This window comes from Myxocyprinus asiaticus, chromosome 27 (genome assembly GCF_019703515.2).
Source record: "Myxocyprinus asiaticus isolate MX2 ecotype Aquarium Trade chromosome 27, UBuf_Myxa_2, whole genome shotgun sequence".
NCBI lineage: Eukaryota > Metazoa > Chordata > Actinopteri > Cypriniformes > Catostomidae > Myxocyprinus > Myxocyprinus asiaticus.
The window spans coordinates 10,629,691-10,655,096 of NC_059370.1; the positions used below are offsets into that span (position 1 = coordinate 10,629,691).

A 25,406-nucleotide genomic window follows, 5' to 3' on the forward strand; every position below is an offset into this window, starting at 1 on the left:
AAGAACAACATGGTAAGATGGCTTCGAGTTTGTGGGCAAACCCAGAATGTTAGGGTGTATTGACTCAAACATTTGTCATGAGCATTTTTGTTTATATTTCATCATAATCTTTACTCAATTTAAGATGGTAAATCTTTGGTTTTCATCAAAAATAGTATAATGTTAGCAGATATTAAAATAGCAAGTGTTGTTTCATACTTGTACAGAGGACAAAAGGTAAATGCAGTTAACCCCCTACAAACATACTTGGCCCAGCCTTAATTTCTATTGTAATTTGCTTAATCCAAGCACTTCTCTTTCAATCTTTGCCAGCGACAGAACAAGCACTTCTAAGAAAACTTGACACCATTAGCAACGGTGACTAAAGTGGGATAGAGGACCCGCTTATCTAATTTAAATGCAGAGGAGGCAAGCTCTTCCTCATTTTCTCTGTGGGGATTTGAAACTGATTGGAATGTGATTGTTTCAACTGGAATATCACTCACCTCCAGCACTGTGTACTCACATTTTAAAAGGAACGTTATCGCCCATTCTTTTATTTTGTCCTGACCGGTTACCATATAGACAGGAGACGGCAGAACGGCGCAGCCGGAACGAAAAAAAAAATACAGTTTCTGCTCTGAAGTATCCAAAATGGAAAATATTTTGTTTCTAATCCCTCTAGATTACAATTAGCAATTCTTCTATCATTTACCATGGTTCATTAGCTCATTGAAGGCTTTTCATGGCTCTCTATGCATTAATATAGAATTCGGTAAGTGTGTGGTCACAGATGTGCCTATTGACAACAGCTTTGAATGTGGCTAGTCCAATCAGAATTTAACACTGGAACTATTTTTTTTTTATAAATTGTGATATATCATCCTTTTTTTTTTTTTCTTTTTTTTTTTTTGATGTTCTGTTTGTTTGTGGGTCAACAGATCTGTAACTACCAGGGTTCAGCACGAGTGGTAGTTCAGCTGGTGACCAACACTCAGGAGCCCCATCTCCACGCTCACAGCCTGGTGGGCAAACAGTGCGATAAAGGAATCTGCATCGCTGACTTGCAGCCCAAAGATTCAAGCATCAGGTCAGAATTTATTCCCCAACATACATTTTACTAATTCAGATCAATAAAACTGTTGGTAACTATAAACATTATGCTATCGGTCATAATCAGTGTTCTCTTTCAAATGATTTACAGTTTTCCTAACCTGGGCATTTTGCACGTGACAAAGAAAAACGTGAGTAAAGTCCTGGAGGAAAGAATGATCGAGGCCTATAGGATGGGATATAACTACGGTGTCTTCATCCATCCTGACATAGACGCTCTCCAAGGAGAGGTCCGCATGCCCAGAGAACTCACAGGTAGGAAAAGTGTGTGTGTGAAACTCAGCAGTGAAACCGATTACTTTCATATTGCAAGTGGAGTTCATGAAGTTTGGTGGTTAAAGCTCTCTGCAATAGGTGATCGATGAACCATCACAGTTGTGACCTTGATCAAGACACTTAACTGTAGGTTACTCTAGAGGGACTGACCTTGTAAAATGGGTGCTGATCTCCTGAAGAACTGAACCAGCAATAACCAACATCGATAAATCCTGACCACATTGATCGGAATGTATTTCAGATCATGAGAGGAACCTGATCATCAGTGCGGCCTCTCATCAGGCCAAGGAGATGGATCTGAGTGTGGTGCGGCTCATGTTTACGGCCTTCCTGCCTGATAGCGATGGAGGGTTCTCTCGTAGACTAGACCCAGTTATATCACAGCCCATCTTCGACAGCAGTAAGTGTCCATTGTCTTGGTACCGACTACGCCAAATTTCTGATGAGTCTGCCATTTAGCAGAGTCCTCCTCTGTGTCATATTTCTCTTTTTCATTAAGAATTCATTAGAATTAATTAAGAATCTGATGGATCCACAGAGCAACAATCAGTCTGAATCACTGAGAGAAAATAGCCGTGCAATGCATTGTCATCTCTACTAGAGATGGGCATTTTCAACTACTCAGAAGTGACAGCAATGACTGATAATGGAAACACAATAATTGTGTGGCTTAACTTTTTCAATTTCAAAACATTTCATTTTTAATTTACTTAGTTGGGAGACTGTACATTATGAGCCGTAAAGTCCAAAGTATACCTCGATTTTCTGCTTGCCGCTACGATGCAAATTTCATTGTCAGCACGGTGCAGCACAGTTTAATCATATTCGTGTCCCTTTTCTTCTTGTCTCATCTCGTCTTGCCTCTTTTAGTTTCTTCTCTTCTCGTTTTGTCTTGTTTTGTCTCGTCTCTTCTCTTCTTGTCTCTACTCATCTCAACTTCTTCTCTTTTCTCATCTCTTCTCTGTCTCTTTTAATCTCATCTAGCCTCTTCCCCTCTCGTCTTGTCTCTTCTCGCTTCTCATCTTATCTCGCCTGTTCTCATTTCGTCTTGTCTGATCTCATCTACCTCTTGTCTCGTGTCGGCTCTTGTTTCTTCTCATCTCTTCTCGTTTCATTTAACTTTGGTTTGTCTCTTCTCGTCTCATCTCTTGTCGACTTTCACCTTGTCTCCTTGTTTCATTTCTTCTCGTCTAATCTCGTCTTTTCTCTTTTGTTTTTTCTTGTTTTCTCTTGTCTTTTTTATCTCTTTTCATCTCATCTCTTCTCTTCTATTCACTTTCATCTCATCTTGTCTCTTCTTGTCTCTACTAGCTTCTTCTCTTTTAATCTCTTATCGTCTCTTTTCATCTCATCTAGCCTCTTTCCCTCTTTTCTCGTCTCTTCATGTCTCATCTTGTCTCTTCTCATTTCTTCTTGTCTGATCTCATCTTACCTCTTCGTGTTTCTTGTCTTCTAATTTTTTCTTATCTCCTTTCATCTCCTCGTCTTGTGTAATTTTGTCTTTTCTCTGTTTTTCTCACCTCTATTCATCTCTTCTCTTACCTCGTTTGTCTCGTTTCATCTTGCCTCTTTAGTTTTTACTTGTCTTCTCTTATTGTCTCTACGTTTCTTGTCTTGCCTCTTTTCATCTCATCTCGTCTTGTCTCAACTCACTTTTTGTATTCTTTTCTCATCTCTTCTCTTATCTAGCCTTTTCCCCTCTTTTCTCATCTCTTCACGTCTCATCTTGTCTCTTCTGGTTTCTTCTCTTCTCTTCTTTTCTCACTACATCTGGCACACAGTGCATGTGATGCAAATTTCGTCATCAGCACAGGACGTGTGGACTGTTGGTTTGCCGCCCATTTTTTTCTAGACATGTGGGCAGTATGTGCACCTGGTGTTGACTCTATTAAAGTGTTTCACAAAGCAGTCCTAGTGTGCATGTTTCAAACATGTCCGTAAGGGCTCACAGTTAAAAAGAGTATTCTTTCAAAGGTTACACAGTCTTAAAATGTGGCACTCCTGGCGTTAGATGCTGAAACAGTGAATTGCAGTGCGATGACAAAAGAAATCCATGTGACACATGTGAACATTTTCCAGCTATAGCACAGATGAAAAACTATCTATCATACTCATGTACTCGGTTGCTTTAACCCATCATCCCTAGTTCCTATTGGCAAGTTGTTCTAATAAAAATCCATAATGTCGTTTTATTTACAGCAGGGTCACATAATTTATCTTTTGTGTTTGTCTTGTGATAGAGTTTAGGTTTATAAATGAGTGTTGTCTTTTTGTCTCACTCTCGATTTCATTGTCGACTTTTTCTGTCTCTCGTTTGCACTCTCACACTCTGAGAGAGAACAGGCGAGTATTGCTTCCTCTCTGACTGAAATTAGGCCTACACTTTCAATTTCCCCTCCCTTTTCTCATAATCTCTCTCTCCCTGTTTCTGCCTCTCTCTTCAGCACTATCAGGGCTTATCCTAAAAAAAGACCACTACAGTTTCCAAGAAAAGAAAAAACAAAACAACCAACAATAAATAAATACATGATTTGTTTCTTTTCTCCATTTTTTCTTGTGGCTTCTCAGAGGCCCCGAACGCCTCCAATCTGAAGATAGTGCGGATGGATCGGACTGCCGGCTGTGTGACAGGAGGAGAGGAGGTCTACCTGCTGTGTGACAAAGTCCAGAAAGGTTAGAAATCAATGAACCAGTCATTTGTCCAGACATTGTTGTGGTTATGACATAACAACTATGAGCAAATAAGCATATAACCGCCCACATTTATATGTCTGCAGCTGTTCAGCAATTTGGTGGGGGTGCTTTTATTTTCGGTGCATTCAGACCCCTTCATTTTTTCACATTTTGTTGTGTTGCAGCCTTATACTAAAATGCTTTAAATAATTATTATTTTCACATCAATCTACACTCCATACCCTTTAATGACGAAGCAAAAAACAGATTTTTGATAATTTTATTCAGACCATTAAAGTCTTAGACTTACACTGACACCTAGTGGCTTGGATGCAGCATCATTCAAATGCAATAGATTTCAGTTACTGATGCCAATGTAAAAATTCACAATTCACAGTCAGCCATGATTACTTTAATCAATAAGTGAAAGTGTCAAATAACAGGATGGTTACTACCACCCCTGGAGTCGCGAGTTCGAATCCAGGGCGTGCTGAGTGACTCCAGCCAGGTCTCCCAAGCAACCACATTGGCCCTGTTGCTAGGGAGGGTAGAGTCACGATGGGGTAACCTCCTTGTGGTCGCTATAATGTGTGGTTCTCACTCTCGGTGGAGCGCATGGTGAGTTGTGCGTGGATGCTGTGGAGAATAGCGTGAAGCCTCCACACACGCTATGTCTCCACGGTAACGCGCTCAACAAGCCACGTGATATGATGCGCGGATTGACAATTTCAGACGCAGAGGCAACTCAAATTCGTCCTCCGCCACCCGGATTGAGGTGAGTCACTACGCCACCACGAGGACTTAGAGCACATTGGGAATTGGGCACTCCAAATTGGGGAGAACGAAAATAAAAAAATAACAGGATGGTTACTGAGATTATGCGATTAGTATTTGGCTGGTCATGTGAATCTAACATGGCAGCCCCCATGTGCCGACCCTCTCCATGTAGAATAAAACAGCTTTTATAAGGTTACTGATATGACTGGAGTCTTTATTTTAATGTGAGTGGTCATGATTTCCTACACGTTTCAAAATTACAATTCATTTATTAAGGAGTACTGCTTTTTTAATGAGGAAAAAATTACTTAGTGCACCTTTAACTCAGTACTTAGTTGAAGCACCTTTGGCAGCAGTCACAGCCTCAAGTCGTTTTGGGTATGATATGACAAGCTTTGCACACCTGGATTTGGGGATTTTTTCTGTCCTACTTCTCTGCAGATCCTCTCAAGGTCTCTCAGGTTGGATGGGGACCATTGGTGGACAGCCATTTTCAGGTCTCTCCAGAGATGTTCGATTGGATTCAAGTCCGGGCTCTGGCTGGGCCACTCAAGGACATTCACAGAGTTGTCCCTAAGCCACTCTTGCATTGTCTTGACTGTATGCTTTGGTTCGTTGTCCTGTTGGAAGGTGAACCTTCGGTCTAATCTGAGGTCCTAAGCACTCTGGACCAGGTTTTCATTAAGGATATCTCTGCATTTTGCTGCGTTCAGCTTTCCTTCAACCCTGACCAGTCTCCCAGTCCCTTCCGCTGAAAAACACCCCCACAGCATGATGCTAACACCACCATGCTTCACCGTTGGGATGGTATTGCGCAGGTGATGAGTTGTGCCTGGTTTCCTCCAGACATGGCACTTGGAATTGAGGCCAAACAGTTCAACCTTCATTTCATCAGACCAGAGAATCTTGTTTCTCACAGTCTGAGAGTTCTTTAGGTGCTTTTTTGCAAATTCCAAGCGGGCTTTCATGTGTCTTGCACTGAGGAAAGGCTTCCGTCTGGCCACTCTGCCATAAAGCCCAGATCGGTGGAGTGATACAGTGATGGTTGTTCTTCTGCAAGTTTCTCCCATCTCCACACATGATCTCTGGAGCTCAAACAGAGTTACCAAGGCCCTTCTCCCCAGATTGCTCAGTTTGGCCGGGCGGCCAGCTCTAGGAAAAGTCATGGTTGTTCCAACCTTCTTCCATTTTAAGAATTATGGAGGCCACTGTGCTCTTGGGAACCTTCAATGCAGCCAAAAAAAATGTGTAGCCTTTCCCAGATCTGTGCCTCAACACAATCCTGTCTCTGGGCTCTGCAGGCAGTTCCTTTGACCTCGTGGTTTGGTTTTTGCACTGATATGCATTTTCAGCTGTGAGACCTTATGTGGACAGGTGTGTGCCTTTCCAAATCATGTCCAATCAACTGAATTTGCCACAGGTGGACTCCAGTCAAAGTGTAGAAACATCTCAAAGATGATCCAGAGAAATGGGATGCACCTGAGCTAAATTTCGTCATAGCAAAGGGTGATATTTCAGTTTTTTCTAACTTATTTCAAAGTTATCAAAAAATCTGTTTTTTTGCTTTGTCATTATAGGGTATGGAGTGTAGATTGCTGTAATAATTTAGCATAAGGCTGCAACATAACAAAATATGAATTAAACTGAATACTTCCTGAATGCACTGTATTTAACATGTGAAGAGGTTTGCCAATCACAACAGATTCTTAAAGATAGCAAAACAGCCTGCTTTGACCCCAAAGGGTCAAAGCAAGGGTAGAAAATTGTCAAGTAAAACAAAATCATGTTTTTGGTGCAAGAAACTTTGACTGACATTATAAGATGAATTCAGACACAAAATGGTAAGTGTAGAATAGACAATTTCAAGGATGTTAACAATAACAAAGGAATTCGAACACTACTGATGCTGAAACATTTCTGGTAGCATTACCAGATCCTTTAAATAAGGCTCTGACTTAATATACAGTATTTTCTCTAAGAACACCAAACGTCTACCTGAAGTGACTTATCCAGACGTGTTTTTGATATTGAGCGTCTACTCGAGAGAGGCGATGAAATTGTAGTTGGTAGTTTAGATGCTCACAATTATTTCTTCAGCGGAAAGATCGGGAATATTGTATCACTCCTATTTATAATCAATGAATCCATTAAATGAAGCTGTCTGCGTGACCTGCGGACAAGGTAAGGATTTCTATTTTAATGATAAATATACTTGACTCTTTCTGTTACTCTAAGAACTTAGCAGTTTGATACTGCAGATATTTTATTGATTAGAGATACTTTTGTGCGACAAATTGCTTGTTGTGTTCCTTATTTGTAAGTTGTTTTGAATAAAGGCGTCTGCTAAATGACTAAATTTAAAAGTAAATGACTTGTGCAGCTTCATTCATTATAATGAGAGCGATCTAAAGTCACTTTTAGAGCGCTACATTTCAAACTTATAATTAGTTGGCATAAGTTTTGTTCCCCTACTAGAGATAAGATGTACAGTATGCTATAGTACTACACGTATCCAGCCATCTCACTTCATGCAGTGGTTCATGCGTCCATTTGTGGTTGCTTTTTTGGAGACCTAAACACTTTTCATTTCTGTAAGTTCCAGACATCCAGAGAGCATCCTGCCCCCGAACAACATGATCCACATTTTAATAATTCTGAAATAATCAATCTAATTAACGTTAGTAACGTTGATCATGTTAAAGTTATTATGAATGAAGCACCTCCCACTGTTGTTTTGAATGAGTTTGACAACTAGCCGGAAATGTTCAAGGAACTAAGATGTCACTTTCTTAAACCGACAAACAGTCCTTGATATGGTCTATATGTCCCCTTTAAAAAATCAGGGGCATTAGTATGAAATGTAGGATTCATATTTTCCCATCTACTTGACTTTATCTCTGGGAATTCTCACCTTGATGGTCTGATTCTTGTCATGTTTAAAATTTCAGCCTTTAACCTGCAGATGATAAGCTACTTTTGTCCTGTGTTAAATGCTGGATGCGCCGTTCCTCTCATAAAGGAAGTTTTTACTGCAGATTTCCAGCTGTAGGGAATTCCCCATCTCATATGCAAATTAGGGGGCAGGAGAGAGCTAGAGAATGTATGCTGTACATCAGTTATCAAACCTACTCTGCATTACTCTTTTCTCATCTTGGTTTTTTTTTTTTTTCATATTTCTCCACATCCTCATTCTTCTCTTCACGTTTCTTCTTTCTCATCTCTTTTCATCTCATCTCACCTCATCTCCTCTCATTTCTTCTCTTCTATGTTCATCTCATCTTGCTTCTTCTCTTCTCCTCTTCTCATCTCGTCTCCTTTTGCCTCTTCTCGTCAGATTTTAACTTGCCTTGTCTTGTCTTTTCTCATCTTCACATGACTCATTTCTTCTTGTCTCATCTCGTATCATTTTGTCTTGTCTCATTACATCTCACCTCTTCTTGTCTCTTTTCTTCTTGTTTTATCTTGTCTTGCCTCCTTGTTTCTTCTCGTCTTATATTGTCTCTACTTGTCTCATCTCACCTCTTCTCTTGATTTCTCATCTCTTTTCACCTCTTCCCCTCTTTTCACATCTCTTCACGTCTCGTCTTGTCTCGTTTCTTCTCATCTCGTTTCATTTCTTATCTTCTTGTCTCATCTTGCTTTTTCTCTGCATTTCCCGCCTGGTTTCTTCTTGTCTTGTCTCGCTTCGCCTCTTCTCTTTTCTTCTCTTGTAATCTCTTCTCGCCTCTTCACGTTACTTCTCATCTCTTTCTTTCTTGTCTCTTCTCATTTCTTCTTGTCTGTTTTTATCTCATCTCTTCCCCTCTTTTCTCATCTCTTCACGTCTTGTCTCGCCTCTTCTCGTCTGATCTCATCCCGCCACTTCTCTTCTTTTGTCTTGTCTCTTTTCATTTCTTATCTTTTCATCTTGCTTTTTCTCTGGATTTCTGCCTCTTCTCTTCTTGTCTCTTCTTGTCTCATCTCATCTCATCTCACCTCTTCTCTTGTTTTCTCTTCTCGCCTCTTCACAGTTCTTCTCATCTCTTCCTTTCTTGTCTCGTCTCATCTGCCATATTCTCTAGTTTTCTTCTCATTTCTTCTCGTCCCCTTTCATCTCATTTCTTCTCAGTCCCTTTTCTGGTTCCTTGTCTCTTCTCGTTTATTCTCCCATCTTTTCTCTTCTTGCCTTATCTTGCTTTTTCTGTGCTGTTGTCGCCTCTTCTTGTCTCATCTCATCTTTTCTCTTTTCACCTCTTTGTTTCTTCTTGTCTTGTCTCATCTTGCCTCTTCCTTTCTTTTCTTGTCTCTTCTCATTTCCTCTTGTCACTTTTCATCTCACCTCACCTCTTCCCTTGTTTTCTCGTCTCTTCAGGTCTCTTCTTGATTCTTTTCATCTCTTCTCATCTGATCTCATCTCGTCTCTTCTTTTCTTGTCTATTCTTGTCTCCTCTCTTCTCGTCTCGTCTCATCTTGTTTCTTTTTTGCTTTTCTTGCCTGTTCTCCTAATCTCTTCTCTTGTGTTGTCTCCTCTTGCCTCTTCTCATTTCCTCTCCTCATCTAATCTTGTCTCCCCTCTTCTCATCTCATCTCTTCTCACTTCTTCACGTCTCGCCTCTTCACATTTCTTCTCTTCTTGTCTCATCTCACCTTTTCTCATCTCTTCGCATCTCGCCTGTTTTTTTCTTGCCTTGCCTTTTCTTGTCTTGTCTTGATTTCTTCTCATCTCACCTCTTCTCTGCTTTTCTCTATTCTCGTTTCTTCTCTTCTCATCTTGTCTTTTCTCTTTTGTTCTCTTATCTCCTCTCTTCCCTTCTCTTCTCTCAATAAAAATGTAAAAACTCTAGAATGCTACTGTAAGTCAAGTCAGGTTGAACCTGAAATACATGTTATACCCAAACGCCTATTTCTCCACTGAAGCACTCACAAAAACTATACACGAGCTCTTGAGTGTTTTTAATAAGGATGTCAATCCATATCAGAGCAATATCATTATATTTACTCTACTGGTGTCATTTTTTCTGTCAGTAGTGGTCATTGTAAATTCATCTTTAAAAAAAAAAATGTTGCTTTCTGTCCATATGTCAATGTTCTGCATGTTAGGTTCTCTGCTAAAATACGTTAGTTCTGCTATATGGTAAATCATGGCTTTTATGGGAGTAAAATGTATGCTGCATACTGATTACCATGATATTCAAATTTCACAGTATGTACTGTATGTTTGGCAACAGTAGTTTCCTCTTTCCCTGTTGGCTCTCTGTAATGTCATTTTCTAATTTTCCTTTCATTTTTGCTATTGTGACAGATGACATCCAGGTGCGTTTTTATGAAGACGATGATTCAGGTTTGACCTGGGAAGCGTACGGGGATTTTTCCCCCACTGACGTTCACAGACAGGTCAGCAAAAACAGCTTCATGTCTCGACACACTGCTGTACTCTAACCCCACTGTGGCACTCATTTTGGCTCCGGCTGATTTTTTTATCTGAATTATCTTCATAACATTCAGTTCCATTAACTGTTCTAGAATGTCTTCATTTTTCCACTGATGCAGACACAGCACTGTATTAAAATACTCTGACTGTGTTTACTGCTCTGCTACTGAATCTACAGGGTCATGCCAAAAGAAATAGAGAATAGTTAGAACTAATTGAATTTTAATAATTAATAAAAAGGAACATTGTGTTATGTTGTATGTTACCAAAAATAGTATTGCTTTGTGTAGTATTTTTGTTTAGTATATAATTATGACCATTTATAGCAATTTAGGCAACAGTTTTACGTAATGTGGCCTTTCTAAACTCTTGCCAGTAATTTAATGCTAGTTACCACTGGGAATTGTCAAGATGCTCTCAAGGGTGAACTTGACTTTCAGAATGCAGTTTCATGTTGGCTTTAAATAACAGTGATTTTATGGTGTTATTATTATGATTAATAAAATGTATGTGTTTTACACCTCTCAATTCCATCCCTTAGTTTGCCATTGTCTTCAAGACGCCCAAATATCGGGACCAGAACCTTCAGAAGCCCATCTCTGTATTTGTGCAGTTGAAGCGGAAATCGGACAACGAAACGAGTGAACCTAAGCCATTCACCTACCATCCACAGATAATAGGTACAATACTTTCCCAGCTCCCCAAAGCCAGTGTATGATTTTTGCTGTACTTTACGATTGTAGCTTGTTAAAGGAATAGTTCAGCCAAAAATGAAAATTCTCTCATCATTTACTCACCCTCATGCCATCCCAGATGTGTATGATTTTCTGTCTTCTGCTGAATACAAAAAAAGAATTTCAGCTCTATTGGAGCAACATCTAATGCAAGTGAATGGTGACCAAAATTTTTAAATTCCAAAAGCACATAAAGGCAGCATAAAAGTAATCCATACGACTCTAGTGGTTAAATTCATGTCTTCAAAAGTGATATGATAGGTGTGGGTGAGAAACAGATCAATATTTAGGTCCTTTTTTTTACTATAAATTCTCCTCCCTGCCCAGTAGGTGGCGATATGCACGAAGAATGTGAATCGCCAAAAACAAAAGAAGAATTTTAAAGTGAAAGTGGATATTTATAATAATAACAAATAAAAATAAAATGACCTATTTCTCACCCACACCTGTCATATTACTTCTGAAGACATGGATTGAACCACTGGAGTTGTACAGATTACTTTTATGCTGCCTTTATTTGCTTTTTTGGAGCTTCAAAGTTCTAGTCACCATTCACTTGCATTGTACGGACCTACAGAGCTGAGATATTCTTCTTAAAATTATTGTGTGTAGCAGAAGAAAGAAAGTCATACACATCTGGGATGGCATGAGGGTGAGTAAATAATGAGAGAATTTTCATTTTTGGGGGAATTATCCCTTTAAATTTTACAAACCCACCCCATATTTTGGATAAAGCTCATTTCAGGCTATGCAACATAAACTGTCTTTTTTTAGGATTTTTACTTCTGCAAAGATCCTAAAATTGTTCTTTTAGACAATCGATTTTGCCTTATGATGAAATTAGGAAATAGGCTTACTGTTCCACTGAATCTCTTTTCAAAAAATTGTGTTTAGATAAAGAAGAGGTCCAGAGAAAGAGACAGAAGACCTTGCCCAACTTTCAGGACTACAGTGGAGCGGGAGGTGGAGCTGGAGGCATGTTCAGAGGAGGAGGGGGTGGGTCTACAGCAGGGGGTGGTTCCAGTGGAGGAGGAGGTACATCAACATGGCATTCCACTGAATAAACCAATTCTTTGATTGAAAGCCTAAAATCCCACCATGCACGGTTATGATTCAGTGAAGCTTTGAAACATAAAACTCATGGCTAAATCGTTTTTTGTTGTGGATGCATTTTTAGGTCAAACTATTTTGCGGTTTTGTCTTCTAGGACATTACTTCCAGGGCTATCAAACCTATAACAATTACGGATCTGGATACAACTTCTCTGCTGGAATGGGAGGAGGTGGGACCACCATCAAGCATGGTAAGTTTCCAAACTGTCAATCAACCTGCCCTCAACTCCGTGGCTTTGACTATACACTCGTTTCATGTTTTATTTAAAACAAAACTAAATTCTGAAAAAGCTTCCAGTTCCAAAAGTTTGAGCTTTCAAAGTCATTTGAGAGAAGATGATGGTTGGCTGTGCCAGTGAGTGTGGGACTCTTTCCATTTATAGCATCTCAAGACCCTGTGGAAGACAGTGATGAAGACAGTGATACAGACGATGATTCAGCAGCAGGTGGCGTTGTGCGAATCTGTGCCCCACCTGAAACTGTTGATGGGAGGGTAGCGAATGAGGACACAGAACCTATGGAAGATGTGGATTCAGATGCCACAGGTGAGCATACTTGGACTCATACTGTGTCTCACATAACTACATGTGATTGGATCACCCGAGACACATCTTAATACCAGATGTAAACGGGGTCCATGCGTCAAGTTTAAATATGTAAATATGCTAATGAGATTTGAGAGCGGAGGGGAAGATTATCAGTGAATAAAGACTTACATTGCAGGCTGTTCTTTACTCAAAGCTATCACATGGCTTCAGAAAATGTATGGACTGCTTTAGGAAATGTTAGTGGTGCTTTTATGTCCATTTTGGAGCTTGACAGCCCCTTGTCATTGCTGCTTTTATTGTATAGGAAAAAGCTGTGAAAACATTCTTGAAAAGTTTTCCTTTTGATACAAGTTTCATTTTTGGTTAAACTAAGCCTTTAAGACTGGTTAGTTCGTGCAGTGTTCAAAAGCAAATTGAAAGACTTTGACTTCCTAGTGTAGACTCTTAAAGTGATTTACTAAAGCTTTAAGCATGTGTAAAATGTTTTAACTCTTGACAAACCAGACTCAAACCCAGGCATGCTATAAAGAAGCTTATTGTAGATATCTCTCCTTAAATTTGTTCTGAATTTGAATTCTTTTCAGGGTGTGTTTTTGAACCCCATCTGGCTGCGCTAGCTGAGAAACATGCTCAAGCCCTCTATCAATACGCATTAAGTGGTGATGCTAGAACACTTCTAGCTCCACAGCGCCCCCTCATGACCACCCAGGATGAGAACGGAGACACGTAAGTCAGAAAGAGCCACCTCACATTTCTGTAGTAGAAGCTCTATTTTCATGAACCTCCCACTTCTACAAGAAGAAAAAAAATCTGTTCCCACCTACACGTCAACAGGGAAAAAATATTTCCCCAAAGATCGAAGCTTTAAGAATTGAGTTTGTTTCTATGTCTCATCTTAAAGAGTTTGTGTCTGATTTTAGGGGTTTGCATCTGGGAGTGATCCACAGTCAGACAGAAGCAGTACGAACTTTAGCCCAAGTCATTGCTGCTCTCCCCGGAGAGGATGTTCTGAACATGAGGAATGATCTCTACCAGGTATACCACAAACACACATGTACAATACATTATATATCAGTGGTTCTAAACTGGCAGGCCGAGAATAAAAAATGGGTTCCAGGTCTATTCTGATATGGTCGCAGACGTCGGAGAAAAAACAGTGCTAAATGCAAATAGCTAACCATGTAATTGTGCATATAGAGTATGAGGATAACAAAGTAAAATAGACTTAACACATTTAAAAAGACTGGAGAAAATGCATCCTACATTTTTTGTTGCTGACATCAAAGCCTGTTCATCCAATCAAACTCAATGGTATTTTTGCACAAATTCATCTGTCACTAGATGAAGCCAATCAAATTAGACAGATGTCAACATGGACATGTTGCATGAAATGCTCTTATCCTTCACTGCAAAATGTTTTTTTCTTAATTAGTATTTTTGTCTTGTTTTTCACTAAAAACATCTAAACATTCCTAAAACAAGATACATTTACTTGACAGGCAAAATGGCATAAGATATTTTCTTGTTTACAGAGAAATCTAACTTTAAAGGAATAGTTCACCCAAAAATGAAAACTCTCTCTCATCATTTACTCACCCTCATGCACTCCCAGATGTGTATGACTTTCTTTCTTCTGCGGAACACAAAGATTTTAGACGAATATCTCAGCTCTGTTGGTCCATACAATGCAAGTAAATGGTGGCCAGAGCTTTGAAGCACCAAAAAGCACATAAAGGCAGCATAAAAGTAATCCATACGACTCCAGTGGTTAAATTCATGTCTTCAAAAGTGATATGATAGGTGTGGGTGAGAAACAGATCAGTATTTAGGTCCTTTTTTACTATAAATTCTCCTCCCTGCCCAGTAGGTGGTGACATGCACGAAGAATGTGAATCGGCAAAAGAAGAAGAATGTTAAAGTGGAGATTTGTATTTACTTAAATATTGATCTGTTTTTTTTATTTTGTATTATTATTTAATAAATATTGAAAATGGAAATTTTATCAGATTTCTCTGAAAACAAGACTTAATTTCTTAAGGCATTTTGCTTTTCAAGTAAATATATCTTGTTTTCAGAATATTTAGACATTTATACTGGAAAACAAGACAAAAATACTAATTAAGAAAAAAAAAATTTTTTTTTGCATTATTGAAACCCATGAACAGGACACTAAATATGGGTTCACTTGCATATTATTAGGCCTATGCAGTTTATGGTAATATTAGTAATTTCAATGTAATGTTATGGACATTTTGTTTATTTTTTGTACAATAAACATTTTTAATAGCTATGTTGAGTCATCACCACTCTATCTCTAATGTAAAGCAGAGCCAGTTGAGAACCACTCCAACAGAATACAAAAAATCGGTATTTATTGGCACACAACCAATGCCATTGGAATTTGTTTTCAGCAAATTAAGTGATGTGGCCTGTGCTAATGGAACAACCTGGGGTGAATTAGCCTGTTCAAGGGCACAATGATGATAGCTCACAAAAAAACATGCAACATTTTGGTTGCAAGCACAGATCTAATTGGGCATACCAACAAACTCTAGTCAAAATGTGTTTAGTGTCTGATGACATCCTGTGATTTATCCGTCGCAGACTCCTTTGCACCTAGCGGTGGTAACGCAGCAGAAAGAGGCAGTGCATGCCTTGTTGGAGGCCGAAGCGGACGTCACGCTCACAGATCGCCATGGAAACACGGTACTTCACCTGGCGGCTCAGCAGAAAGAAAGTAGCGTGCTACGGTTGCTGCTAAAGTACAAATCAGTGGCGCGGTTAACTAGTGTCCACAACACAGCAGGTACACTGCACTATAATGTGTGAATTAGTGAAACTGAAGCTGTTTTGGTCTCTGTCCTATATGCTCAGATGTGTGTGTGTTTATATAATGTGTATGTTTAGGGCTCTGTCCGCTCCACATGGCTGTGCAGGCGAACAGTTTGAGTTGTGTAAGGGCCCTGCTGGAGAGCGGGGCGGATGTGGAACTTCAGGAGCTCACATGTGGCCGCACTGCACTTCACTTGGCCACAGAGCTGGACAACCTTTCCCTAGCTGGCTGCCTTCTACTTGAGGTACCATTCAGCTCTTCAGTTACTACAGTGAATTGATTCCTACAATATGTGCCAGAGTTGTACAGTTTTAGATATTTACAACAACCAACAATGAATGAAACTATGTGCTTGTAAAGCAGAATTATGTGCTTTTTGTTAATTGTAATGATCTGTTAATAAATGACATCTTATGTGTGTGTGTGTGTGTGTGTGTGTGTAACCTTTTTTCTATGCAGGGTAACGCAAATGTAGACAGTGTCACTTATAACGGTTCCACACCTCTGCACATTGCTGCAGGACGGGGCTCAACCAAACTTAGCGCGCTCCTCATTGCTGCAGGTGTGTATGTGAATTACAGTTGCATGTTGCAGATACACATCACCTGCCATTGAAATATTTATGACTAACATGACAAGTTTGTCCATAATAAGAATTATCTGTCTTCTTCAAATAAAGCGTCTCATCTCCTGTTGTCATCAGTGTTCTGTGATTGTGTCTGGTAGAATTTAGTCAAAAGGAACTGGACTACTTTATCCATTTATTGAAGACGTTTCACCATTTTCAAGTTATAATTGATACGTCTGCGATTATATTCAAGCGATGCGTTTCTCTTGATGTGTTTGAATTTGAAGTTGCATCTGTAAACAAATGATGCCAGTGCTTTGAACATCTTGTACTTTTCTCTGCTTATAGGAGCAGATCCTCACAAAGAGAACTTTGAACCACTGTTCTTCAAAGACGATGAGTGGTGTGGTACATGTGAGGATGAGGAGGAGGATGAAGGCTATATTCCTGGGATGACCCCAATGAACATGGCAACATCCCCAGAGGTGGGTTTGACATCCATCACACTGTAGTTCTGAGGGAGCTGAGATAGATCAGAACTCATTGGGGATGTTTAACTTAAGATGATTTTTTTATTCCAAATCCATTTTAGTCCTGCAGGGGTGTTAATGTGTTTCCCAGAACTAACACATAATATTACATTTCTTCAGCCTGTATTTATTTTGTATTTTTTTATTTTCCAGTGCTGATCTGTAATTTTCCTTTTTTATTATTCCTACAGGGCCACATATTTGGAGAACTGTTGTTTTATATATAATACTGTTTCTCAATCTTGGTCCTGGGGTACCCTAACATTACACATTGCACATGTCTCCCTAATCTAACACACTTGATTCAACACATCAGCTGGTTAGTAGAGGCTTCATGATCTGAATTAATGCTTCGCTAAGCCCTGCCCAAAAAAGATACTGACCAAATGTTGCCATCCTCCATTTTCATCAGACAAGTTTTGCTGTTTTCTAATGAGAGTGTATGGAAATCTTGTGTGTGTTTGAGTAGTTTTAAGTGGAATTTTACCAAAAAATTATCCAGAAATATGTAAAAAAAAAGAAAAAAAAAGGCTGTTTCCGGTTTACTTACAGTATAATAGTGACACAAGGTACCCAGAGAGGATACACACAGTATTTGTTTTTTTATTCTTTAAAGAGCACCTATTATGGTTTTTAAACGTGCCTAATTTTGTTTTAAAGGTCTCATACAATAGATTTACATGCATCCAAGGTCAAAAAACACTTTAATTTGCTCAATTTAAATTGCAGCATGACCTTTTTTTCCCAGTGTCAAAAACGACTCCTTCAATGATCCGTTCTAAAGGATTGATTCTAAACTCCTCCTTTCAGATAGCCTACTCTGCTCTGATTGGTCAGATGTCCCAGTCTGTTGTGATTGGTCTACCGCTTATTGTAGTGTCTGAGGGCGGGTCAAAGCTGTTCGCGAGTAGCCAATGAAGACCAGAGGCGGGGTTTTTTTGTTACAAAATTATGTAGGTTAGTACAGGAAATAAGTCTGGAATTACTAACGACTCGTTTCACGTGTTCAGAATCGGTTCTTTCTTTTGGGAGTCAATAACTCTTGATTTTTTAAACTTTGCAGACTTTTTTACATTCACAAACAGCTATATAACACACTACATGAAAGGTAACATTTGAAAAACCATAATAGGTGCTCTAAATAAATTTTGAAAAGACCATGCTGTGGAATAAACCATGTGTTAGTCCTCATGACAAAATGAACACGTTCAACATCAGCAAGGGTGCCTACATTTGATTTCGAGGTCAATAGCTAATATTTTAATTATAATTCATTTATATATTGATTCAGGTCATTTACAGGCGATAGTAAATAAAGTTCACAACATCATTATGAGTATGTTGAAGACACATTATGGAATGTTCTGTTCACTAGAGTTCGACCGATAGTGAATTTTTCCAATACCGATAACTAAGGTGGTGGAAAATGTTGATAACCAATTAATCGGTTAATAGATTTTAAAATCAGTTTATAAAATGTAAAAAAAATATATATATATCTTAACAACAAAAAACTTTGCAACTATCGGAAAGATTTTTTCCGATAATCGATAGTTCCAAAAAGTATCTATCAACACCGATTTATCGGTAAAACCGATATATCGGTTACCTCTACTGTTCACATACACTAATGTTATATGTTATAATCACTACCAAATGACACTTCTCTTTTCAGATGACTGTGATAATCATTTGTCTCGATTACATTTCCAGGTGTTCAGTTTTTAATCACATTTCTGTGTAATTTATCAATTTCTTCTACAAAAAGTAAAATCTGATAAGATGCTTTGCAATGTCACTCTTCATTCCAGCCCACATACGAATAATATCCAATCAGTTTTTGAGAATATTTTGCCAAAAACCACGGCGTTCACGGCAATCTCCCATTCATTCCTATGGGAAGTTCTGCAAAGCTTGTCAAAGCCAGCAATGGTAGCCAAGGGGCGAGGAGCTTAGTGAAGGGTCAGTTGGTTGTGTCAGATAAGGGAGACATCCAAAGTGTCCACTGTTCGGTGTACTCAAAGATTGGCTCTGAATGTAATACATGATCTTTGTTCTGTGCTGTCAGGTTTATGTTATCCTTAATGGACAAGAGTATCAACCCACCACTGTTGTAGTTCCTCCACAAGGTATGAACTGACTGCACTGAATTCACTTGGTAAAACACTTTATACAATAAAAGTGTTTGATGTGTGTTGAATGCATACTGACATATGGTGACACTACAGTATATGTGTATTTGGTTTGTGATGGCAGGTGACATGCAGAGCTTGAGCTGCAAGATGAAGCAGGATCTCTGTCAGACTCTGGAGGAGCAGACGGGAGGCTGGGAGAGTCTGGCTCATGCTCTGGGGCTTGGCATTTTGACCAATGCTTTCAAACTCAGCTCCTGCCCTGCTGGAAAGCTGCTGGACAGCTACGAGGTAAACAAACTCCCATCCTTTTTTATATTACAACTCAGTTTTGACTTGGATTGCATGGACACTGTAGAGTAGTAAGAAATGATAAATCTGTTTATTTAGCTGATATTAGTCTGCAATCACAACAGCAATCATTCTCATTTGTTATCCTTATTATTGTGTTAATTATCTGCAGTTCAGTGTTTTTACCATATTTTAAACAGATATACCAAATAGATGATCACGCACACACCGCGATAATCTATGTTACTTGTGGGATTTATTTTAATTGTAATTGTTTTTAATTGTACGAAACACAGTATTATTAATCATTTATTCATTAGTTGGCTCAGTTATTTATCAACATAAATCTTGAAGCTAGATGTAGACCGATATATCGGTTTTACCGATTATTCTGTGCCAATAGTTGCTTTTTGGAACTATTGGTTATTGGCAAAAATCTATGCCGATTGTTGCTGATAGGTTTTTTATTTTGTTGTTGTTTTTTTTTTTTTTTTTTTTTTTGTGGTTAACAATCGTAGGGATTTTCTGTATCTAAATCTTTCATTATTGACAATATTCATCCATATTTTGATCCACACTTCAATTCATATTTCTTAATATATTATCAATTGATTTTAAAAACTATCAGCCAGTTAATCGGTTGTCAGCATTTTCCACCACCGTAGTTATCAGCATTGGCAAAATCCCCTATCGGTTGACCTCTACTTGAAATATCATCTTGTCCTGTCCTCTCATTTTAACTGTAGCATTAAGCGGCACACCTTTTCATAAAGCACACTTACAGTACATTGTGTAGTTGCTCTGGTTTCAGCTGTTGTTGATCTGTCTTGTCTGCAGGTTTCTGGAGGAACTGTGTGTGATCTGGTTGAGGGACTGAAGAGTGTTGGGAACAGCAGTGCTGTCAGTTTACTGCAGGCTGTGTGTAAAGAGACAGAAGCCATCCACACCACACCTCAGCTCGCAGGTAATTCAAAGTGATTCATGTTATTTGGTATGCTGACATGTTCATTTCTGGAGGGTGATGTGGCATAGTGGTTAAGATCTGGGAGGTCCATGAACCATAAAGGGGACTGGGGACTGTCCCTTTAGTAAGTTTACCGTATGCTGATTTGAATAAGATCATTATAAGTAAAATGATATTTAAAAATGGATATTTCCAAACAGGGCTGTTGATTTAACACGTCAATTCAGTGGGATTAATTAAATATGTGTTCAAAAATGCAATTAATCATGCCATCAGACCATATATTAGAAATGTTCCTACCATCGGACAAATTCAAGCTTGAAGTACCACTTTCATGTTTTCAGCAGTGGGCATTAAGCGCAACTCCAGCTGTACAGGCAACAAACCACACTTTCCGACAGCAGACAGCACAAGATGAGGACGTGTTCTTGCGTTCAAACACAGCCGGATGGAGCGCAATTCCGAATGCTGGGGTCTAGAGACCCTTTTTTCTAAGTTTCAAACTGTTTAACTTGACACAGCATCCTAGAAACGCCAATATGAACGTTACTATCGGAGAACAACAATCATTTGAAGTGTTTGTTGGAATATTATTTTTTTGTTGTTGTTGTTGTTGTTGTTTTGTATCAGTTGTTGGCTTGTAATTTAAATGTAAAACATTAAACATCACATTATCCACTAAGAACATGCACTGATGTGAGTGATAACACCAGAGACCGGAAAACGAAAACAGGTGTTCGTTAAGAATCGTGGAAAAAGTGGATGTTTATGCGGCAAATTGCGGCTTGCTTGGCAACCATATAGAGTTAGGCAAATGAAGTATTACTAAGCGGAAGCATTGTTTATTCCAAATATTAGTAATAATAAATGTTTGGGGGGCCTGGGTAGCTCAGCGAATATCGACACTGACTACCACACCTGGAGTTGCGAGTTCGAATCCAGGGCGTGCTGAGTGACTCCAGCCAGGTCTCCTAAGCAACCAAATTGACCCTGTTGCTAGGGTGGGTAGAGTCACATGGGTTAACCTCCTCGTGGTCACTATAATGTGGTTCTCGCTCTCGGTGGGGCGCGTGGTGAGTTGTGCGTGGATGCCGCAGAGAATAGCGTGGGCCCCCACACTCGCTACATCTCCGCGGTAACGCGCTCAACAAGCCACGTGATAAGATGCGTGAATTGACGTCTAAGACGTGGAGGCAACTGAGATTTGTCCTCCGCCACCCGGATTGAGCCGAGTCACTACGCCACCACGAGGACCTAGAGCGCATTGGGAATTGGGCATTCCAAATTGGGGAGAACATGGGAGAGATTTTTTTTTATTTTATTTATTTATTTATATTTTTTTACATTGAACAGTGGTGTCCTTTATCATTATCTATTGCCACCATTTGATGAAGGCAGTAAGCCACTTGAGTTGTGTGTTTCAGTGATTTTATAACAGTTAAGGAGGTTTTAGGCACTCTACTTTGCGTTGTGTCGAAGAAACACCCCTTACCCACCGTAAAATCACAGTATTGCATTGATTTGAGTGGCTTATTGCCTTATTTTTCATTTGCTATCCAATGCTAAAGACAAAACATTTTAATATGCTCAAGTGGATAATAGATATTTAATTTGGTTCTTTATATGAGAATAAAACCCTCAAAAATATATCTTCTGAAAACCTTATTTTGTTTTTCCCCAAGAGCACATCATCACTACTGCATGGCAGTTTATAGCAGACTACTAGTGAGATTCTTTTATTACACTCCTCTGTAGTGGAGTTTCTTTTGTTCTGTTTATACAGTGCCCTCTGGATGGTTTGTTATAACCCACAGAAGAAATCACTGTCAGCCTCTGTCCCCTGCCTCACAGTATCCTTAATAGTATCATGTTCATGGTTGTGACATTACCTCATATGTAGTCAACTGTGATGTCAACAAAACTGCACTACCACTGTACTGTAAGGGAGTTCCCCTCGGTCTCTGAGTGACCTGTCACACTACGGTAGCGTACACATGTTTTCTCTGCAGTAATGGTGATCTTTCAGGGGGAAGCAGCTACTACAGTAGGGGATTCCCAGGAAAAGAGAACTGAAAGCCAGATATGGGAGTTCTGAATTCTTTGTCTCAAACAAATTCTTTGTTTCTCTGAAATGAGTATTTCCACCTTGCTGTCTGATTCGAAGAGTTGGGGATGAGTAAGTGTGTGTGAGCCAGCAGGGGAAAAAAGTCTCTCGGTTTCCTTCTCGTGTGCGTCTGTGTTGTTGTGTGAGACTGACAACTAAATTAGTTAACTGATTACTAATTAACTAATTAAACTAATTAAAATTAGCTCACAATTCTTGTTTCATTACAATACAGCAATAAGCCACAAGAGGCTGAGATTTTAACATATGTGATGTTGTTAGGATATGCATAAGGTGAAGCTATATGATCAACATCACCAATGTTCAGTACACTAAATTGAACAGTAATCAAAATAAACAATCCTTCAGCCAAGTAATATAGTTCATCAGCGTAACTGTGGACTGTTTGTGATTGCCAGACAATTAAATAACCAAAGAGTGCAAATTAGCGCGTTAATGTAGGATTCAGTTGACATGCAATCACAGGTGTGCATATATCAGCAATTTCACAATGAAATAAAAGTGTTTGTTTTTGGTTTAGTGAAAAACTTTAAAAGGCTATCATCATGGTTTTAGGGTAATTCTCGGGAAATGTTTTTGCCCAATTTGTGTCCCAATAACTTACTGCTTATATGATTAAGAGGACACTTTTTACTCAATAACGTATTTCACATTATTTGATATGAACAGAGATTTAAAGGGATAGTTCACCCCAAAATTAAAAATCTCTCATTATTTACTCACCCTCATGATATCCCAGATGTGTAGGACTTTCTTTTTTTGCAGAACACAAATGAAGATTTTTAGGAGAATATCTCAGATCTGTAGGTCCATAAAATGCAAATGCAGGGTTTCCACGGGTCTTAAAAAGTCTTAATTCGCCCTTCTGCAAAAAGGTCTTAAATCGGAGCAACAAGTCTTTAATTCATAAGGTCATGGCATTAAATGTTGTATGAGGGATTGTTTTCTCGTTGCGGGATTGTTTTCTCATTGCGTTTAAGTAGGGTGACCAGAAGTCTCATTTTGAAGAGGTGTGTCCCGGTGTGCCGACAGTTCTCTAAACATTGTAATTATGTCCTGGTTTCAGCTGGTAGGCTCACTGATTTTTTTCTACTTACATTTGATGTACTCATTTTCCTTCTCGCTATTGTCTTTGGTATCATTTGCAGAGAAGAGAAGCAATTTCGAAGCGTTGCACGTTGATTTGACGATACTTCCATTCTAGTCTTTCTGCAAATCTGCTGAAATCTATCTGGACACCATGGCAATGACGTCATATGCTTGGCGCGCACTCTTTGTCATCCTGTCAGTCAGCACAAGTAGAAATGCACCAATAAAAAATGTGTTTTCAACAACGAGCTGAAAGAAGCCGATCCATTTCTTCGTGCAGCACGTGAATATGTAAGCGAGTATTTTTCTCTAATGTTCATTTTCCCACGTGCACGGAGGTAAATCAGACAATGTCCCATTTAGACAGCTACACTGCACTTTTTACATAGTACAAGCACTTATATGTTCAGATGTGGGGGTTGTATTTTGAATTTTTGGTTACAATGTTGTGAATTTTTGTGAAGTCATTTCATAATTACACATGCAATATGACATCATATGGTTAGGATAGGCTACATGGAATTTGTACATTAAAAAAAGCTAAAAATGTGGTTAAATCGTGAAAAAACTAAATCTAAAATAAAATATACATTTTCACAAACTATATAGCCTATACAGTTAAGTGCTGAAGTTTGCATAACCCTTTTGTTTTTATAAGTTTCCACACCCCTTTCAGAATGTATACAAATAGCCTATAAGAGATTATATTTATGTAGTACAGCCCTTCAAAAGCTTCATAACACAAAATGTAAAAAGTTTGCACCCCTTGGTTCTTCTTATGTTGCCTTCTTGAGCATCAATAATTGTTTGCACCTTTTGTAATAGTCGTGTATTAGTCCCTCGATTGTCAAAATCTGGACCTCATATATAGCCACTGTTGGGAAGAACTCAAATGTGCAGAAGATGCTGAGAAACCAAATAATTTTACTGTAGTTGGGTTTTTTTCTTGAGAAAAGTGGACATCTTCACTGCTCAGGACAAAGCAGGGATTCATGAACAGTTATTTCACAAACAGTCATTGATCATCAAGAAAGAAACACACCATATTAGAAACCAAGGGAATGTAAACTTCTTAACAGGATCATGTGTGTAAATTCAGTTATTATTTTGTCGTGTGGAATATATGTGAGGATGTGTTATGTCAATTAGCTTCTTCGGGGCAGTACTAAATAAAAACAAAATGCAATTTTTAATGATCCCTCATTTAAAAAAATGGATTAATTTTATGTTGCATTTATGTACTTTTTGGAGCGTCTAAGTTCTGGTCACCATTCACTTGTATTGTATGGACCTACAGAGCTGAAATATTCTTCTAAAAAAATTAATTTGAAAATAATACACATCTGGGATGGCATGAGGGAGAGTAAATGATGAGAGAATTTGTATTTTGGGGTGAATGTTTCCTACTATGTTTATTTTTTATATACATACATATATATATATAGAAGAACAGCCAATTTACATTGTCATCACTTTTATCATTTAAAAAGTCAAATACCCAAATTTTGCATTTAATTAAATTCAAATATTTTGCTTTCACTGTCTGTAGTTTTCTAAAATGATTTGCGTTTTCTGACAAAATCCGCGCAAATGTAAATGTGCAGTGATTGTATTTTTACAGATTTTCTTGGCACAAAGTGTAAAATATCAATATTTTAATAATGTAAAAGATTAATATTGAAATGATGTGGTGTGGTGTGATTATTTTTACTATTTAAGTAAAAGAAAAACAAAAATCCTGATATTTTCAGATACAAATGACACCTATTCGTGAAACAAATCGGAGTAAAACTGTGAAACGGGAACAGTGTGGACCAAATGGGAATAATTAGCATTATTATCAATATTGGCAACACTATTGTTAGTGATGTTCTTTACAGAAAAAGTTGGAATGATAAACAACATTTGAAGCAATCTATTTAACCTAATAGTGAAAATACTGTGATAAACAGCAATTTTAATAAAAAACAATTATGAAAAATGCCACATAGAACTTTGAGTGATGATGAATTGTTTGCAGATCTTTTGTTTTTTAAATGGTTTAATGAAAAGAACCTTCCAAACGGATGAATTTGCTAAAATGAATCGGACTTCCCAACGCGGTTTCCTAAGGATGACCCGCTCCAAGGCCCACATGGAATTAGCATGCATAGAACCCTGCAAAAAAAAACCTGCAAACGTTTAACACATTTTAATGTCTAAAGCAGATGACTAATCTCCCTGTTTCTTTCTTGTCCTCCACACAAACTATT

The 25,406-nt window shown here is 38.5% G+C and overlaps 1 protein-coding gene across 5 annotated transcripts in view; it reads left to right on the forward strand.

Annotated features, from left to right (window-relative positions):
* The window catches only part of LOC127417589 (nuclear factor NF-kappa-B p105 subunit-like), a 44,844-nt gene that overhangs the window by 17,469 nt on the left and 1,969 nt on the right, over window positions 1-25,406 (forward strand). For 4 of the 5 annotated variants that reach the window (XM_051657615.1, XM_051657617.1, XM_051657618.1 and 1 more), the window contains 18 exons: window positions 921-1,069; window positions 1,184-1,347; window positions 1,610-1,768; window positions 3,937-4,041; window positions 10,100-10,191; window positions 10,770-10,908; window positions 11,857-11,997; window positions 12,170-12,265; window positions 12,458-12,619; window positions 13,207-13,348; window positions 13,543-13,657; window positions 15,227-15,428; window positions 15,530-15,699; window positions 15,915-16,017; window positions 16,372-16,508; window positions 18,622-18,682; window positions 18,810-18,976; window positions 19,814-19,940. In XM_051657615.1, the coding sequence (XP_051513575.1) occupies window positions 921-1,069; window positions 1,184-1,347; window positions 1,610-1,768; window positions 3,937-4,041; window positions 10,100-10,191; window positions 10,770-10,908; window positions 11,857-11,997; window positions 12,170-12,265; window positions 12,458-12,619; window positions 13,207-13,348; window positions 13,543-13,657; window positions 15,227-15,428; window positions 15,530-15,699; window positions 15,915-16,017; window positions 16,372-16,508; window positions 18,622-18,682; window positions 18,810-18,976; window positions 19,814-19,940 (2,431 nt within the window). Of the gene's footprint in view, window positions 1-920; window positions 1,070-1,183; window positions 1,348-1,609; window positions 1,769-3,936; window positions 4,042-10,099; window positions 10,192-10,769; window positions 10,909-11,856; window positions 11,998-12,169; window positions 12,266-12,457; window positions 12,620-13,206; window positions 13,349-13,542; window positions 13,658-15,226; window positions 15,429-15,529; window positions 15,700-15,914; window positions 16,018-16,371; window positions 16,509-18,621; window positions 18,683-18,809; window positions 18,977-19,813; window positions 19,941-20,284 lie in introns of all 5 variants that reach the window. The other variant, XM_051657616.1, reaches the window with a different exon arrangement.